The 13016-nt window shown below is 43.1% G+C and overlaps 1 protein-coding gene across 2 annotated transcripts in view; it reads left to right on the top strand.

Annotated features, from left to right (window-relative positions):
• The window catches only part of ehd2b (EH-domain containing 2b), a 41376-nt gene extending 34214 nt beyond the window's left edge, over window positions 1-7162 (top strand). Inside the window, exons 5-9 of one of the 2 annotated variants that reach the window (XR_005475584.1) lie at window positions 3068-3291; window positions 4350-4538; window positions 5229-5390; window positions 5519-6865; window positions 6898-7162. Coding sequence is in view for 1 of the 2 variants with exons in the window: in XM_038985415.1 (XP_038841343.1) it covers window positions 3068-3291; window positions 4350-4538; window positions 5229-5390; window positions 5519-6079 (1136 nt within the window). In the remaining variant the exon portion in view is untranslated. Of the gene's footprint in view, window positions 1-3067; window positions 3292-4349; window positions 4539-5228; window positions 5391-5518 lie in introns of both variants that reach the window. The other variant, XM_038985415.1, reaches the window with a different exon arrangement.
• Window positions 7163-13016: the final 5854 nt, after the last annotated feature.

The raw sequence follows: 13016 nt of genomic DNA, 5'->3' as shown, positions 1-13016 counted from the left end.
CCTTAATTCTCACAGCATCCAGCCTAGCTGACGCAACCCACTGGGCCACAGACGTCAGTTCCACGTCTGCTTTTGATGTATATTTGGTTGAGTTGTCAACTAACCTTGAATTCAATGTGAAATCAACAACAAATGTCACCATATCAATGGATTTAGGTTGAATTTGGCTAAATAAAAGACTCAATTCCTTTACATTGATGATGTTTTGCAAATCCAATCAGTTTTCCACGTGGATTCAACCAGTTTGGCCTCCATTGATTTAGTCAGCCTAATCTTGGCCATCCTTCAAGGGTAAAAACTACAATAAGTTTTGAACGGATTATGACTGAGACATGAGGTTTGGAGCATTGGTTTTCTTAGAGCGGTATCTACACAATTAACCTATTTTACCAAATTGTCAAAAGATTTGTTTTTGATTGGACACCCCAAGGAGATAAGGATACAGGGTGACGAGGATACAGGGGGGACGAGGATACAGGGGGACGAGGATACAGGGGGACGAGGATACAGGGGGACGAGGATACAGGGGGGACGAGGATACAGGGGGACGAGGATACAGGGGGACGAGGATACAGGGGGACGAGGATACAGGGGGGACGAGGATACAGGAGACGAGGATACAGGGGGGACGAGGATACGGGGAGACGAGGATACAGGGGGACGAGGATACAGGGGGACGAGGATACAGGGGGACGAGGATACAGGGGGCACGAGGATACAGGGGGACGAGGATACAGGGGGACGAGGATACAGGGAGACGAGGATACAGGGGCGACGAGGATACAGGGGCACGAGGATACAGGGAGACGAGGATACAGGGGGACGAGGATACAGGGGGGACGAGGATACAGGGAGACGAGGATACAGGGGGACGAGGATACAGGGGGACGAGGATACAGGGGGGACGAGGATACAGGGGGGACGAGGATACAGGGGGACGAGGATACAGGGAGACGAGGATACAGGGGGACGAGGATACAGGGGGACGAGGATACAGGGGGACGAGGATACAGGGGGACCCTGGAGAGTTCTTCAGATTCCTCCACCACATCTTGTCAGGAACGCACACAAAGATAAATACAGGACAGAGGTTTTGAGCATGAAGCCTCATCAATCTGTCTCTCACTCCTTAAATTCCCTCCCTTTCCATCCTAATACTGTGTCACCGTTCATGGGGCATGAGTAACTATAACAACATGAAGTATGATGATGTTGGAACAACAGAAGAGACTAAGCCTTGTGGAACATATGAGGGTATGTCATTGCCTCCAGTGTTATGTTATTACATTCCAACCTATCAGTTAGGAGAGCTTTCTGCTCAAGGTCCTGTTGGAGTCACATCGTAACGTATGTACGGCAGATACTGGAGAGGAAACTGTATCAGTTAGAGGAATGTTAGGAACGAAGGACTCATCAGAGAGAGATGTGAAGGGTCTGTGTTGCCCTATTCCCCTCTCCTGTGTGTGTGTGTGTGTGTGTGTGTGTGTGTGTGTGTGTGTGTGTGTGTGTGTGTGTGTGTGTGTGTGTGTGTGTGTGTGTGTGTGTGTGTGTGTGTGTGTGTGTGTGTGTGTGTGTGTGTGTGTGTGTGTGTGTGTGTGTGTGTGTGTGTGTGCGCGTCCATGATGTGCTCTAAAACCAACTTCATGGGAGTGCTTCAACATGTATTTTTTTTTTTTTATATATATTTTATTTTTTTGACCTTTATTTAAACAGGTTTTTCTCATTGAGATAACATCTATTTTCCACGAGAGACATGTTAAGCATGTGTTTTGTGCTCAGTGTGTTTTGTGCTCATGTGTTTTGTGCTCATGTGTTTTGTGCTCATGTGTTTTGTGCTCATGTGTTTTGTGTTCAGTGTGTTTTGTGCTCAGTGTGTTTTGTGTTCAGTGTGTTTTGTGTTCAGTGTGTTTTGTGTTTTGTGTTCAGTGTGTTTTGTGTTCAGTGTGTTTTGTGTTCAGTGTGTTTTGTGCTCATGTGTTTTGTGCTCAGCGTGTTTTGTGCTCAGCGTGTTTTGTGCTCATGTGTTTTGTGCTCAGCGTGTTTTGTGTTCATGTGTTTTGTGTTCAGTGTGTTTTGTGTTCAGTGTGTTTTGTGTTCATGTGTTTTGTGTTCATGTGTTTTGTGTTCATGTGTTTTGTGCTCAGCGTGTTTTGTGCTCAGTGTGTTTTGTGCTCATGTGTTTTGTGCTCAGTGTGTTTTGTGCTCATGTGTTTTGTGCTCAGCGTGTTTTGTGCTCAGCGTGTTTTGTGCTCATGTGTTTTGTGTTCAGTGTGTTTTGTGTTCAGTGTGTTTTGTGTTCAGTGTGTTTTGTGTTCAGTGTGTTTTGTGCTCAGTGTGTTTTGTGCTCAGTGTGTTTTGTGCTCAGTGTGCTTTGTGCTCAGTGTGTTTTGTGTTCAGTGTGTTTTGTGTTCAGTGTGTTTTGTGTTCAGTGTGTTTTGTGCTCAGTGTGTTTTGTGCTCATGTGTTTTGTGCTCAGTGTGTTTTGTGCTCATGTGTTTTGTGTTCAGTGTGTTTTGTGCTCAGCGTGTTTTGTGCTCAGCGTGTTTTGTGTTCAGTGTGTTTTGTGCTCAGTGTGTTTTGTGCTCAGTGTGTTTTGTGCTCAGTGTGTTTTGTGCTCAGTGTGTTTTGTGCTCATGTGTTTTGTGCTCAGTGTGTTTTGTGCTCAGTGTGTTTTGTGCTCATGTGTTTTGTGCTCAGTGTGTTTTGTGCTCAGTGTGTTTTGTGTTCAGCGTGTTTTGTGCTCATGTGTTTTGTGCTCATGTGTTTTGTGCTCATGTGTTTTGTGCTCATGTGTTTTGTGCTCATGTGTTTTGTGCTCAGTGTGTTTTGTGCTCATGTGTTTTGTGCTCAGTGTGTTTTGTGCTCAGTGTGTTTTGTGCTCAGTGTGTTTTGTGTTCAGCGTGTTTTGTGTTCAGTGTGTTTTGTGTTCAGCGTGTTTTGTGCTCAGCGTGTTGCAAATCTAGAAATGTAACACCCTAATCTCCTTTTCACTGTCAACTATTAATACTCTGACAGACCCCTCGTGTCCCGTCTCTCCCCTGACCTCTGACCCCTAACCCTCCCTCAGGCTATGACTTCCCAGCGGTGCTACGTTGGTTTGCGGAGCGCGTTGACCGCATAATACTCCTGTTCGACGCACACAAGTTGGAGATCAGTGATGAGTTCTCCGAGGCCATCGGAGCGCTGCGGGGTAACGAGGACAAACTTCGTGTTGTCCTGAACAAGGCTGACATGGTGGGAACACAACAGCTGATGAGAATCTACGGAGCTCTAATGTGGTCCCTGGGCAAGGTGAGAGGAGTCCTTTATTCATCCCCCAAAGGGAAATGTTGTCATACTACAGCTAGTAAAAACTGTATAAATGATGACAACATTAAACTATCACTAGAAAATAAATATTATTGTGGGGGCGATATGCATTGGTTGAAGCTCATTGGTTGAAGCTCATTGGTTGAAGCTCATTGGTTGATTCAAATCTCCCTACCATCATATCTAATATGCCACCAATGTCGATGAAAAGTTCCAAATCAACTTGATTGGAGATACACAACTCACTCCTCGCCTCTCGTCATGAGCCGTCCGGTAGTTAACGAGAACCACACAGATTTTTTATCAGGGTCTTTAGCATTAGGTAAAATATATAATGTCTTGCCCCGACCTAACTCAATGTCTTGGGGTCGGATAAGAACTGTTACTACAGCGTCCATAAAGTGACCATTATTAGACTTGCCACCTTTCGGACTGAATAAGTTTGTAGGGGCAACAGTTTTCATTACATTTGTAATTTATCGCTCTCACATGCTCATTTCTAGCCGAATCTCAGAGTTCTAAAACCGGACCAAAGCACTTAGGTTGCGCAACAACAGCGCTAGAAGCTAGCTAACACCAGTCAGATTAGAGGCAAGCTACAAGCAAAGGAAACTAGCTATATTTTGCTATGGAAGGTTTTTCACATGGCTGAAGTCATCGGAAGATAAACTGTTGGCCTTGACACTTGAGTTTAATCATCACAAACAAATAAGATAGCGAACGTCCTTGGCTGCTATAGCCAGTTAGCTAGCCAACTAACGTTAGCCCGTAATGTTAGCCAACTAACGTTAGCCCGTAATGTTAGCCAACTAACGTTAGCCCGTAATGTTAGCTAACTAACGTTAGCCAGTAATGTTAGCCAACTAACGTTAGCCAGTAATGTTAGCCAACTAACGTTAGCCCGTAATGTTAGCCAACTAACGTTAGCCCGTAATGTTAGCTAACTAACGTTAGCCCGTAAAGCCCGCACCTAAAGCAGTTGGGAGTGTATATAGCACTTTGTGATACAATTGATTGATATTATTGATATGATTTAACAGGTGTTCAACACTCCAGAGGTCTTGAGGGTGTATATCGGGTCGTTCTGGTCCGAGCCGCTGCTGGTCGCTGATAACCGTCGTCTGTTTGAGCTGGAAGAGGAAGATCTGTTTAGTGACATCCAGAATCTTCCTCATAATGCAGCCCTCAGGAAACTCAATGACCTGGTGAAGAGGGCACGACTGGTCAGGGTAGGTTCTCTCTCTCTACAATACATGTTTTATGTTTTATTTGGGAGACCAAGGTCTTTATTTATTTTTTTTACAGATGAGCCCTGTAATTACCAAACTAGAAAACAAATGGTATATCTATCTGAATCTTTCTCTACGTCTCTCGCTTATCAACGTCGCTCACTCATCCCTTTCTGTTGAAGTAGATGGTATGATATAATCAACTCTGTAACACACATCCTGTCTAGTAGATCGCGTTACTGAGGAATAAGGTGTTTTACTAGGTTCATATAAGAAAATGAGGAGAGAGTGGCATTGCTGAAGTTAATATTTGCCACCCCCCCCTAATTCTCTCACTCTACTCGTCTTTCTCTTTCTTTCTCTCTCTCCCCCATCCTTCTCCCCCCTAACTCTCTCCCTCCCCCAACCCTCTCTCTCTCTCCCCCTATATCCCTCTCCCCCCCTCTCTCTCCCTCCCCCTACATCCCTCTCCCCCCTCTCTCTCCCTCCCCCCACATCCTTCTCCCCCCACATCCCTCTCCCCATCCCCCCACATCCCTCTCCCCATCCCCCCACACCCCTCTCCCAACCCCCTCTCTCTCTCCCCAACCCTCTCTCTCCCTCTCCCCACATCTCTCTCTCCCCAACCCTCTCTCTCCCTCTCCCCACATCCCCCCCCCCCCCCCCCACATCTCTCTCTCCCCCCTCCAGGTGCATGCCCACATCATCAGCTATCTAAAGAAGGAGATGCCAACCTTCAGGAAGGACAAAATGAAGAAGAACCTGATCTACCAACTTCCTGTCATCTTCTCCAAGATCCAGCTGCAGCACCACATCTCTGCTGGGGACTTCCCTGACTGCGTCAAGATGCAGGTATGTTTAGTCTAATATTTCTATTCAGGTTTCAATGTCCAAAGCTCAAGTCTGGTAGTTCATCCCTCTGTAATATGTGCCAGATGATTTGGCTAACTAGTTTGCTGTGGCCTCTGTTTCCCGTCCAGGAGCAGCTGTTGATCCATGACTTCACTAAGTTCAAGCCCCTGAAGCCGTCCCTGATGGCTGCTCTGGATGAGCTGTTGGCGTCCGACATCGCCAAGCTCATGCCCCTGCTACGCCAAGAGGAGATTGACGCGGGGGTGCAGCCAGGGGTGCAAGGGGGTGCCTTCCTGGGTACCCGCGCCGGGCCCTTTGTGGAGAATGACCCATTCAGAGAGGTGGAGAATGGGGGGGAGGATGGCGAGGAAGAGGGCGAGATGTCCTGGGTAGTGACCAAGGACAAGCCCAAATACGACGAGATCTTCTACAACCTGGCGCCCAACGAGGGCAAGCTGAGTGGCACCAAGGCCAAGGACTGGATGGTGAGCACCCGGCTGCCTAACTCCGTACTGGGGAGAATCTGGAAGCTGTCGGATGTGGACCGGGATGGCATGCTGGATGACGAGGAGTTTGCCCTGGCCAGCCACCTGATCGAGGTGAAGTTAGAGGGGCATGGTCTGCCCCCTGAACTGCCCGCCCGTCTGGTGCCCCCCTCCAAGCGCAGAATGAAAGGATCGGATATATAGAGACTTTTACATCAACCCACCCTGTGGAGCTGACAGTATAACCCCCTGACGGCTGACACACACGCTACTGCCCCCCTCCCCACATTGTCCTCTTGTCTCCTTGTCTTTATGTCTGTCAGCCCCCGGGTGTATCTCGATAGTCTTAGGTAAGCCCCTGGGTGTATCTCGGTAGTCTTAGGTAAGCCCCTGGGTGTATCTCGATAGTCTAAGGTAAGCCCCCGGGTGTATCTCGATAGTCTAAGGTAAGCCCCTGGGTGTATCTCGATAGTCTAAGGTAAGCCCCTGGGTGTATCTCGATAGTCTAAGGTAAGCCCCTGGGTGTATCTCGATAGTCTAAGGTAAGCCCCCGGGTGTATCTCGATAGTCTAAGGTAAGCCCCCGGGTGTATCTCGATAGTCTAAGGTAAGCCCCTGGGTGTATCTCGATAGTCTAAGGTAAGCCCCTGGGTGTATCTCGATAGTCTAAGGTAAGCCCCTGGGTGTATCTCGATAGTCTAAGGTAAGCCCCTGGGTGTATCTCGATAGTCTAAGGTAAGCCCCTGGGTGTATCTCGATAGTCTAAGGTAAGCCCCTGGGTGTATCTCGATAGTCTAAGGTAAGCCCCTGGGTGTATCTCGATAGTCTAAGGTAAGCCCCTGGGTGTATCTCGATAGTCTAAGGTAAGCCCCTGGGTGTATCTCGATAGTCTAAGGTAAGCCCCTGGGTGTATCTCGATAGTCTAAGGTAAGCCCCTGGGTGTATCTCGATAGTCTAAGGTAAGCCCCTGGGTGTATCTCGATAGTCTAAGGTAAGCCCCTGGGTGTATCTCGATAGTCTAAGGTAGCTTCCTCTGGTCGTTTCATCTCCGGTCTTCGAGAGGGAGACAGTAAGAAAAGGAGGGGGGGAGATACTTTACACTATTGAAATGCACCCCAATTTTGTCTTATTGGATCTTGTGTTTAGCTGAGCTGAGGTCAAATAAAGGCTAGTGGCCCACACTGCTCTACTCTATTATATTATACTCTACTTCTCTACTTTATTATACTATATTATACTCTACTTCTCTACTCTATTATACTATATTATACTTCTCTACTCTATTATACTATATTATACTCTACTTCTCTACTCTATTATACTATATTATACTCTACTTCTCTACTTTATTATACTATATTATACTCTACTTCTCTACTTTATTATACTATATTATACTCTACTTCTCTACTTTATTATACTATATTATACTCTACTTCTCTACTCTATTATACTATATTATACTCTACTTCTCTACTTTATTATACTATATTATACTCTACTTCTCTACTCTATTATACTATATTATACTCTACTTCTCTACTCTATTATACTATATTATACTCTACTTCTCTATTCTATTATACTATATTGTACTCTACTTCTCTACTCTATTATACTATATTGTAATCTACAATACTCTACTGCTCTACTCTGCTGTACTCTACTCTATTATATGCTACTGTACTATACCGATCTACTCTACTCTATTAAATGCTACTGTACTATACCGATCTACTCTACTCTATTATATGCTACTGTACTATACCGATCTACTCTACTCTACTGCTCTGCTCTACTCCACTCTACTACACTCTACTCTACTACTACACTCTACTCTACTACTACACTACACTCTACTACACTCTACTCTACCCCACTCCACTCAACTACACTCTACTATAGTACTACACACTACTCTACTACATTCTACTCCATTCTACTCTACTCCACTCTACTACATTCTACTCCATTCTACTCTACTCCACTCTACTACATTCTACTCCATTCTACTCTACTCCACTCTACTCCATTCTACTCTACTCCACTCTACTCCATTCTACTCTACTCCACTCTACTACATTCTACTCCATTCTACTCTACTCTACTACACTCTACTCTACTACACTCTACTCTACTACATTCTACTCTACTACATTCTACTCTACTACATTCTACACTACTACATTCTACTCTACTACACTCTACTCTACTACACTCTACTCTACTACATTCTACTCTACTACACTCTACTCTACTACATTCTACTCTACTACATTCTACTCTACCACATTCTACTCTACTACATTCTACTCTACTACACTCTACACTACTACATTCTACTCTACTACACTCTACTCTACTACACTCTACACTACCACATTCTACTCTACTACATTCTACTCTACTACATTCTACTCTACCACATTCTACTCTACTACATTCTACTCTACTACACTCTACTCTACTACATTCTACTCTACCACATTCTACTCTACTACACTCTACTCTACTACATTCTACTCTACTACACTCTACTCTACTACACTCTACTCTACTACATTCTACTCTACTACATTCTACTCTACTACATTCTACTCTACTACATTCTACTCTACTACACTCTACTACATTCTACTCTACTACACTCTACTCTACTACATTCTACACTACTACATTCTACTCTACTACACTCTACTACATTCTACTCTACTACACTCTACTCTACTACACTCTACTCTACCACATTCTACTCTACTACATTCTACTCTACTACATTCTACTCTACTACATTCTACTCTACTACACTCTACTCTACTACACTCTACTCTACCACATTCTACTCTACTACACTCTACTACATTCTACTCTACTACATTCTACTCTACTACATTCTACACTACTACATTCTACTCTACTACACTCTACTACATTCTACTCTACTACACTCTACTCTACTACATTCTACTCTACTACATTCTACTCTACCACATTCTACTCTACTACACTCTCCTCTACTACACTCTACTCTACTACATTCTACTCTACTACATTCTACTCTACTACATTCTACACTACTACATTCTACTCTACTACATTCTACTCTACTACACTCTACTCTACCACATTCTACTCTACTACATTCTACTCTACTACATTCTACTCTACTACATTCTACTCTACTACATTCTACTCTACTACACTCTACTCTACTACATTCTACTCTACTACATTCTACTCTACTACACTCTACTCTACTACATTCTACTCTACTACACTCTACTCTACTACATTCTACTCTACTACACTCTACTCTACTACACTCTACTCTACTACACTCTACTCTACTACACTCTACTCTACTACATTCTACTCTACTACACTCTACTCTACTACATTCTACTCTACTACATTCTACTCTACTACACTCTACTCTACTACATTCTACTCTACTACATTCTACTCTACTACATTCTACTCTACTACATTCTACTCTACTACATTCTACTCTACTACACTCTACTCTACTACATTCTACTCTACTACATTCTACTCTACTACACTCTACTCTACTACATTCTACTCTACTACACTCTACTCTACTACATTCTACTCTACTACACTCTACTCTACTACACTCTACTCTACTACACTCTACTCTACTACACTCTACTCTACTACATTCTACTCTACTACACTCTACTCTACTACATTCTACTCTACTACATTCTACTCTACTACACTCTACTCTACTACATTCTACTCTACTACATTCTACTCTACTACATTCTACACTACTACATTCTACTCTACTACATTCTACTCTACTACACTCTACTCTACCACATTCTACTCTACTACATTCTACTCTACTACATTCTACTCTACTACATTCTACTCTACTACATTCTACTCTACTACACTCTACTCTACTACATTCTACTCTACTACATTCTACTCTACTACACTCTACTCTACTACATTCTACTCTACTACATTCTACTCTACTACACTCTACTCTACTACACTCTACTCTACTACACTCTACTCTACTACATTCTACTCTACTACATTCTACTCTACTACATTCTACTCTACCACATTCTACACTACTACATTCTACTCTACTACACTCTACTCTACTACACTCTACTCTACTACATTCTACTCTACTACATTCTACTCTACTACATTCTACTCTACTACATTCTACTCTACTACACTCTACACTACTACACTCTACACTACTACATTCTACTCTACTAAATTCTACTCTACTAAATTCTACACTACTACACTCTACTCTGCTCTACTCTGAACACTACTTTCTCCAAACTAGCAGGTTAACCACACATTCTCTTTCTAGATGTCTTGTATATGTTATATTCTCACACAGATGTTATGTCAGAAACGACATTACATTATTATAAATCCTCACAATCTCACATCTACTGTTTAATAACTCAACATTCCTTGGATGACTGGGTCCACAGTGGCATCACTGACTGACACGTCTACTGTTAATTACACACTGATATGATTACCGGTATACATGTATCTGACTTTACTCCATACTATATTTGACTTGCTTTTACATGGAGCTATTTAGCAGGGAGTTTTTAAACAAATCAAAACAGACAGAAATACACACTAATATGAGTACACTAATCTACACATGTATTTGATAGACAGCTGTTGCTATTAGCGACAGTATGAAGCTTGTTTAGTCATCTCTCTGTCTGTCTGTCTGTAGGGGACTGGTCTAACCAGTGACATTACAGCATTTCTATAGTATAGTTTTACAGTAACGTGCCATCGTTTTACAGTAACGTGCCATAGTTTTACAGTAACGTGCCATAGTTTTACAGTAACGTGCCATCGTTTTACAGTAACGTGCCATCGTTTTACAGTAACGTGCCATAGTTTTACAGTAACGTGCCATAGTTTTACAGTAACGTGCCATAGTTTTACAGTAACTTGCCATAGTTTTACAGTAACTTGCCATTTTTCCTCATACTTTTTTCTTTCTCTCATGGCAAAAAAGAATACATGTATTTTTTGATTCATTATATATATTTTTTGCTGTTGATTTTGTATGTACTAGACAAAGAACTGTCTTTGTTTGAAATGAATGTCACATGCTATGAGAACAGTGTTGTTCCCTAAAACAGTTTGGTTTGTTTATCTATTTTACTGACTACTGTACACAGCTAGCTTCACCAACTGCTACTTGTTGTATTATTATCATTGCCTAATAAACGGTATGGACTGTGTTCTTTTTCTGATGACCTCCGATAACCTCTTGTTCCGAACGAAGAGGAGATGAAGTCGAATTCATCGGTGTTTAGAGAAAGGAAAGAGATCCAAGTCAATCTGTGGATTAAATAGTAGCTAGACACACTTTGACTAAGTGTGTAGCACGAGGCAAATTATTTTTTTTCAATATCTGCATGTGTGTAACAGTAGAATGTTAAGTGTTCCTTATTAAATATCCCATCTGGACACAAAACAGGATATAGATACAGAACATACCATATTTAGGCAACACCGTAAAAACTATATTTTATATTTCAAACAGGGCATAGCAGTGGATGCAGGCTGATTCTCCTTTATAGCAACAGTATAATGTTCACTTGGTTCCTCAATGACAGTCAGATAAACAGTGAGTCACAGTGCTCCAGGCCAAAACCCCATACCACCATTTTCCAGTGGTACACTCACTCACTCCCGTTCTGCCTTAAACACAAACACGCCAAGAAAAGAAAAAAACGTATCCAAATCTCTCTCCAGCCTTCTAGTTCAAGCAGTCCCAGGTTTAACCAACTGACATACAGCCCAGTAGATCATGAGGTATCAGTATACTCTCTGTTTATACTCTGTTGAATTCTTTCTAGTGTAAGTGCCTCTAAAATGTGTGTGTGTGTGTGTGTGTAGGCTTTTAAGGTTTGCGTAGGGAGGGAGGGGTCTGGTCTCCCTCCCTGCCTGCCTCTTTCACTCCTCCATGGAAAGAAATACAAATGAGAAACAGTCATTCCTTCCCCCACTCTCTTTCCCTGTCTCCCCCTCTCTCCCCCCCTCTCGTTATCTTTCCCTCTCTCTCTACTACCCCTCGCTCTTTTTCTCTCCCCCCTCTCTCTCTCTCTCTCTCTCCCCTCTCTCTCTCTCTCTCTCTCCCCCCCCTCTCTCTCTCCTAGTGTACAGTGTGACTCACATGCTAGGAATGTGGTGGGCTGGCCCGAGAACTATTAATATCAGCTTTCCTGGGGTCCGCTAAGTTTCCTTGGGCTCAGGCTCAGCCTCCAGACACTACCTTTATTATAGGCATTAACAACATCCCCCTATTTGGACTTTTCCCTAGGAACAAGATGTTTAGGCCGTACCCATGACCTGCTCTGTTTGTGCGTGTCTTGGATGGGGTCTGGTCTGCTGCTACTAATTTCCACCAGACAGTTTCAAATAGACAAGATATGTCCAAGCCCTGTAGAAAATCTCTTCTTTGGATAACACACTAACCTTTTCCCAGATTTCCTAATCAGATCAACGGGCAATTCTGCTGACAAGAACACTGTTGCCTTTCCAACACAACAATAATGTGGAGCAAATGTCTTGACATTTCCTCATGAGCTGTTTCAAAACGATTTAGTTGCTCAAAAACAGTTGATGGTGGAAAATGTATTTTTTTCCCCACACACGCACACGCACAAAACATTATACGTGGCATTCACATGGCCTCAAGACAAAGGCATATGAGGACCATACAGAGCATGGAACACCCCCAAAGAACAGCCCACTAAAAAGGGGTCTCCAACCACGTCATTGGGCGGATACATGGGGAATTCCTCACCAAGACGCCCCGTGAAGGATTAAAAGTATGTAAAGGACTTTGGATATATTTAACTTTGAATGAGCGCCATCTAATGGACATAAAGATTTTTATAAAGATGTTTTCTATTTTTCAGAAACACAACGATGTTATGCCGGCCTGTAGGAGGTATGAACGCACCATTTGCACTAGAATTCGAACGTAGAAGAAGAGAGTTATAGCAGAGAGGAAGAGGCGAAGCAAGAGGGTTTACTCGGCCCAAAATCTGTCCAGAAAATAAGATCACGACGTGAGGAATTTTTGTATAGAGGTCAACGAG

The sequence above is a fragment of the Salvelinus namaycush genome, unplaced genomic scaffold (genome assembly GCF_016432855.1).
Source record: "Salvelinus namaycush isolate Seneca unplaced genomic scaffold, SaNama_1.0 Scaffold331, whole genome shotgun sequence".
Lineage (NCBI taxonomy): Eukaryota > Metazoa > Chordata > Actinopteri > Salmoniformes > Salmonidae > Salvelinus > Salvelinus namaycush.
The sequence above is the reverse complement of the archived record's forward strand: the minus strand, read 5'-3'. Positions and strand labels throughout refer to the sequence as shown.